This window comes from Pogona vitticeps, chromosome 13 (genome assembly GCF_051106095.1).
Source record: "Pogona vitticeps strain Pit_001003342236 chromosome 13, PviZW2.1, whole genome shotgun sequence".
Lineage (NCBI taxonomy): Eukaryota > Metazoa > Chordata > Lepidosauria > Squamata > Agamidae > Pogona > Pogona vitticeps.
The window spans coordinates 6,058,196-6,064,315 of NC_135795.1; the positions used below are offsets into that span (position 1 = coordinate 6,058,196).

Here is a 6,120-nt window from a genome sequence, read left to right on the forward strand (position 1 = left end):
GATCTAGCTTAGCAGCCAATCTGTTTGTACAATTCAGTTCCCACTGAGGAGCCATGCATGGATCTTAACTCTCAGATCCCAAAATTCACTCACTTTTTCTCAAGCTTAGCTGGCTGGATAGCTCAGTGGGCTGGGTACATGGCTGTGGAGTGGAGATTGGGCAGTTTGATTCCCTAGTGTGTCTCCCGGGAGAAAAACCAGCCAATACAGCCTTGAGCGAACTACACAAAGTACTTCCAGAAGAAGACACTAGTATACTGCTTCTGGGAAGCTGTTATTTTCTAGTAAGAACTAGTTTAAGGTACAATATCCTACTAATTCTACCCTACCCTTTTGCCTTTGGTCATACCCACAACTGAAATGTGGACCCTATTTCTCCAAAACAGAGTTTGGATTTAGGGGCAAAACAGGTTTCTCAACCTTGCTATACAAACTAATCTGCCTGGTATTAGCTGCTGAATACTCTGGTAAGAAGGCAAAAGATTTATGCAATTGGAAGAGAAGCCCTGTTTGGTCTCCTGACAGGCCGTGCTCCTGTTTGCCAAAAATGCACACTCAACTCTCTAGTCATACCTGTCATTGAAGGAGACGGTGAGATCTGCATAGATTCTTCTTGTACAGGCAGCCTATTCCCACAGGAGGGGCAAAAACTGAATGTTGCTTCCACATTCACTCCACAGTGTGGACAAAAACTGACCATTCTGAAAAAGTCATAGAAGAGAGAAAAAGTCACACAAAGAAATATACTGTATATGTTTCAAACTAGAAATAAATTTATTTATAATATGCATTGATCACTTAATATTTTGATCAGGTTCTGTTCATCTAACCTCAGATGAAGTGATTATCTTTTTTTTAAATATAATACAGAAAAGCAGAACAGTTAGAATCAAAATAAAAATAAATTATCTGAGTTATAACACCGCTTACAATTTAAAAATAAACACATTTCAAAGCCCTATCCATGGTTACAATGATCATCAACTGTCGCTTCTGCTGACTGATATAGCTGATAACACGGCAGCCAAAATCCAACTGTGAAATTCCAAAATTAGGCACAAGGGGCATTGGTTCAAGTCCTTATGACAACTTCCTAGCTGTCTGTTCCACACCTGAAGTGCAAGAGCAAGGGTTATTCCTGCCTCTTGGGGGCACTGTCACAGCCAAAAGAGAAAGAAGATTTCACTTTCTTCTTTGCTTGTGTTTTTTCTCTGGTTCGTGGATCTGTTTCTATCCTCCTGATTAGGCTTCAAAGCACTGAGAGAAGATACAGAGCAACAGAAAGGAGCTAAAATATACTTACAGGGGTATCCAAGGAAGTCAGTTCCAAGCCCCTGTGGATGCTGGAAATCACTGATACAACAAACCCTATATAGTTACTACATAGTCTCTAGTTCCCTCTAGTAGCCAGTTCTGGAAATATATATTGGAAACATGTATTTCTGGGTTTTTTTATTTAATATTTACAGGCAGTGGATAAGTGAAACCATGGGTACTGATCCTGTGGAGAGAGTGGCCCTACCGTATTTGAAAGGTAAGAATGTAAATTCATCTGAATTCAAAAATGTAAATAATTTTAACAGCATTACTTCATCTTCATTGTCATTATGTAAATCATAGTGTAATTTCCCACTAATGTAAGGGAATTAGTGTTTTTAGGCAAGCTTAGTCACCATATTATTATTTTCTTCCCTTCTTTTCAGCAAAATAGTGAGACCAACATCTACTGTATAGAGACACTTCCACACAACCAGTTATTCTAAGAATAATAACTGACTTGCAAATACTGTCAAATGAATTATGCACTTCTGAATGTTAATAAGGATGATAAAATATGTCCTTATATGTAATGTATGCTGTAAACACTGGGTGAAATCCAGCAGGAAGTCACAATTAGAGTAGGCCCAACGAATCAGTGGGGATTTGGTGAGTCAGTTCCTCTGTAAGTTCCATTGATTCAGTGGGCCTACTCTAGCTGACTTACTACTAGATCTGAGTCCATAAAAAAGCCTTCATAGATTTAAGTTTTCATAATGGTGAAAGTACAAGTAACTTCCCAACATTCTCATTCCAGAAGCCATCTTTTCTGCTCCTGTACCACCAGCATCATCACAAAGTGCTTCTCCATCAGTGACAGCATCTTCAAGTAAACACATATGGCAACAAACTCCATCAAAAAAATATTCAGTACTAAGGTAAGAATCATTTGCATGTAAGATGATACCGAATGATTCAGAAAACAAATGATCAATATTTTATTGCTCTTTCAGTTGATGACTTTTGTCAAGAACTGAAAAAATGCATATTGACAGGAAACTTCTGAATTACTAAGACTATCACAGACATTTTACATCACAGGCATTCTTTTAGAATCAGAATGGGATAAAGCACTGTGTTTTGCAACAATTACTATGTATGGATGTGCAAATTGGACAGTGAAGAATGCTTCCAGGGAAAAAAATTGATCTATCTGAAATATGATATTGGAGGAGAGGTTTGTGGATACCGTAGGCTGGCAGAAAGACAAATAAGTGGATGCTAGATCAAAACGAGGTCTGAAATCTACTTAAAAGCGAAAAATGACTAAGTTATGGCTACTTTGGGCATATCATGAAAAGAGAGTAATGCTTGGAAAAGTGAAAAGCAGCAGGAAAAGAGGACAACCAGATATGAGAGGGACTCGCTCAATAAAGGAAGCCATGCTCTTCAGTTTGGACCAGCTGAGCAATGTTATTAATGACCAGGCCTTCTGGAGTTCACTCACTCCTAGGGTTGCCATAAGCAGGAAGCAACTTGATGGTACATGTTGTGTCTTGCAGTACTTAGCTTATGGATGGACAAATGTGAGGGGAAAAGGAAACACAAAACTTGCAATAACAGCACCTCAACCATTTTTTACAGAATCACTGAAACACAGCAGACATATTTCAGAGTATATTGGCTGAAAAATATATGGCTTTTACAGAAAATTGGGAGTGGTAATATATGTGCTTGTTGACTGATGGTGCATTTTAATATAAAAGCAGTGTGGAAGATCACAATGGATGAGTATCCCTGCATTCCTACAATCAGATATGCTTGTCATTACCACTTGCTTCTTAATGATGTAACAAAATTGGGCACCTTCCAAAAGATCTACCGATAAGCAAACATGTAAATGCTACTCATACTGAAGTTGCTATCTTCAAAAAGCAGCAAGAAGAAAAAAATGTGATGAACAAAATAGAGATATTGAAGATTTATAGAACTTGATGGTGTAGAAAGCTTATCTCCTTTGAACACCTAATGAAAATAAAGTACAGAGCTATTCAAGGAACTGTAATAGTTGGAGATCATAAGAAGCCCAGAAGTGTAGGGAACATATGTATTTGAAAAGTTTATTTTTTGGTTCAGCTACAGAAACCCTTGAGATTCTAAAACTACAAATGGCACCCATAGGACTTGATGTTGGAAAGGCACTTTAGAATGTTGCAGGCTACAGCACATTTTCAAGAATATGGTTCAGGAATGCAATCTGGGTTTCTGCCAGACATCTCTCTCCTCCAGCCATGGTGGCAAGGCCCTGGTTGGTGTTTTTTGTTCCACACGCTGATCACCCTATCTCCTGAATAGGACAAAAGCTGTTCCCACAGCTATAAATACTCAGCTATCCAACAAACAGCAACAGAGCATGGACAGAATTCCTACTCCAGTCCTCTGAAGATGCCGGCCACAGAGACTGGTGCAACGTCAGGAACAGCAACCTTCAGAACATGGCCAAAGAGCCTGAAAAACTCACAATAACCATCAGATCCCAGCCATAAAAGCCTTCGAGAATACAGCTTCTAACTATTCAGTGGACAGCTGGAGGCCACTCCTTTTCAGTTGTGTGATATTCTTATGAAGGAAATGCATGTACAGAACTGGAAAACTGGTTGCTGTGAACTGAAATAGTTGTGCAGGAGTACATCCTCTTCTCTACTGTCTGCAACAGCTTTTCTGGCAACAGGTTATACAGCAGTCTATGCAAAAGGCTTGCTGAATCGATTCTCAGATACAACTGACCTTTATTTGGGACTTATTGGAATTCTAATCTTAAAAAAATCTTAACTACATCACTGTGGGAGTCATTGTTTTTAAACAATTAGTTTAGGGAAAGTGAAGGAGTGCATCTTTCACTAGAAGGAAGTACTGTATATAAACACAGATGCCTTCTACAGAAAGTATAGAAATAATATGTTACTACTTTTAAAATGCTACATTTATTTATTTATTTGATTTTGTTTACATTGTTTTAAAATGGCCATTAGGGCGGATGTCTGGGAACACAGTCCTAGGGGAAATCGGAGTCTTCAAGTGGAGTATAAATCTACCTAGCACATCTTTCAAACTCATTCCATCACCTGCTTTAGAAAATCCGTTTCATCCACATCCCATTTTAATTTACTCATACAAATCCACTTTTAAAATGTAGACTATCTTCCTGCCAAACATTACAACAATGAATGTTGAAAAATTTACAAAATCACATATATTATTGGGGGGGGGGGGCTGGGAGGAGATCATATAACTGGTTGGCAGGTCCCATTGTCCTTAACGACCAGAATTAAACAGAGAAGGGGTGAAAAGGGATTAAAAGGATATTTTGGTCACTAAATCCTGAGGGTGAAGGTGGCACAGGAAGGGAATTATAGGTGTATTGTATTAACGTGTATACACATATTATGTTAGCATTGTCATTATTAGGTAACTGTAATAAAATAATAAAAAAGAAATAAACAGACAAACCACCTAAATGTGTCAATTTTCCCCTTTGCTCCTGTCCTTTGTTGCCACATCCCCCAAACATGTTTTGAAACCCAGACTTGCATTTACCAAAACAGGCTCCTACGTCTTGTGGAAATAATAATAGTGTTACAAGAATATGGGCGTAGAGGATCTTGTATTATTTCTTTTAAATTGAAACAGGCAATGAACACAAGCGCTGTATCAATACCCCATTTTACGTAACAGCGCTGTTTATACACCATAAATATAGGATATACTGTACTAGGATTGAAACCAGACGTAGCTAGGTGCCTTCACTTCCTTATGATACTCAGGCATAATATCCCATTTTTTTTCCTTTTGGTTTTTTTAAGTTCCCAGGGCCACACAGGTCTTTTCCCCCCTTGTTTTTATTTTCACAACAACTCTCTTCACACTGGAACCCGAGTCGCCCGAGACCAAGGGGTTGTTGTTGTTGTTGTTGTGCTCTCATGGCTCTTATTTCGTCAGGCTGACTGACGGGCCACCCCTTGGTTAATGTGAAAAACCCTGAGAAGTCTTGAGGAGCGATCCCCCAAGTGCCCTCCTCGGCGCTCCGCCCGAGGCGACCCGTGACTCGGGTGGCGCCCTTCCTTCACACGGCCCCGCATCCTCCCCGCTTCAGAGGTCAACAAGGCGGGCTTGCTTCGGGGGAAAAAAAACTATGGCGACGCCTCCCGTCGCAGCGCCTTGTGGAAAAACACCCCCTAAACCCTGTCCTTCGGTCAGAAGGGGCTTTCGCGTCGTATGAATGCCCGTAACTCGCGAAAGGAAAGTGGCCGGGGCTCAGTGGCCTCGCGCTTTTCCCCTCACACCCACCCGCCATGACGGGCCCCGAACGAAGCCGGCAGCCATACCTGACTGTAACCCACCTAGCATCGGGGCCCGCCGGTCGCGTTTTGGCGGCTGGAGCGGCTCCTCCGTCGGGCTCCGGCCGGGCTCTTCTCTTCGGTCTTCCCCGGGAGCGCTTCATGGTGCCCTGAGGGGCAGAGGAAGGCCGGTGTCCCTGGGCCCTCGCCCTCACGGGCCTCCCCTCACGACTCACCCCGGCGACGGCGACGGCGCCGCCATGAGGCGCTTGGTATTTCACCTCAGAAATCCCGGTGCTCCCGCCTAAGGGAGGCTGCTGGAACCCTCCGGGCTCCTAACGTTTTTAATGCCCTTTTGCTTTTAATCGTGTTTTAATGAGCATGCAGTTTAATTCTGTTTTTTTAAATGTTCAACTTATTATGCGTTTAATTCTATCGAATCTTGTGAGCCACCTTGGGTCCTCTAATGGGGAGAAAAGTGGCATATACATCAAAACACACAATAATTTACTTTCTTTTGTCAGAG

At 41.4% G+C, this 6,120-nt stretch overlaps 1 protein-coding gene and 1 long non-coding RNA gene across 3 annotated transcripts in view; one reads left to right on the forward strand and one right to left on the reverse strand.

Moving 5' to 3' along the window:
• LOC140702607 (uncharacterized) overlaps positions 1–2,181 on the forward strand; it is a 2,816-nt gene extending 635 nt beyond the window's left edge. The window contains exons 2-3 of the long non-coding RNA XR_012081819.2: positions 1,470–1,534; positions 2,075–2,181. This is a non-coding gene — a long non-coding RNA (uncharacterized LOC140702607). The remainder of the gene's footprint in view (positions 1–1,469; positions 1,535–2,074) is intronic.
• The window catches only part of VRK3 (VRK serine/threonine kinase 3), a 21,536-nt gene extending 15,683 nt beyond the window's left edge, over positions 1–5,853 (reverse strand). Inside the window, exons 1-2 of one of the 2 annotated variants that reach the window (XR_013539110.1) lie at positions 5,658–5,853; positions 574–701 (exon numbers count right to left, since the gene is read on the reverse strand). Coding sequence is in view for 1 of the 2 variants with exons in the window: in XM_078381374.1 (XP_078237500.1) it covers positions 574–701; positions 5,658–5,758 (229 nt within the window). In the remaining variant the exon portion in view is untranslated. The remainder of the gene's footprint in view (positions 1–573; positions 702–5,657) is intronic. The other variant, XM_078381374.1, reaches the window with a different exon arrangement.
• Between the last annotated feature and the right edge of the window lie 267 nt (positions 5,854–6,120).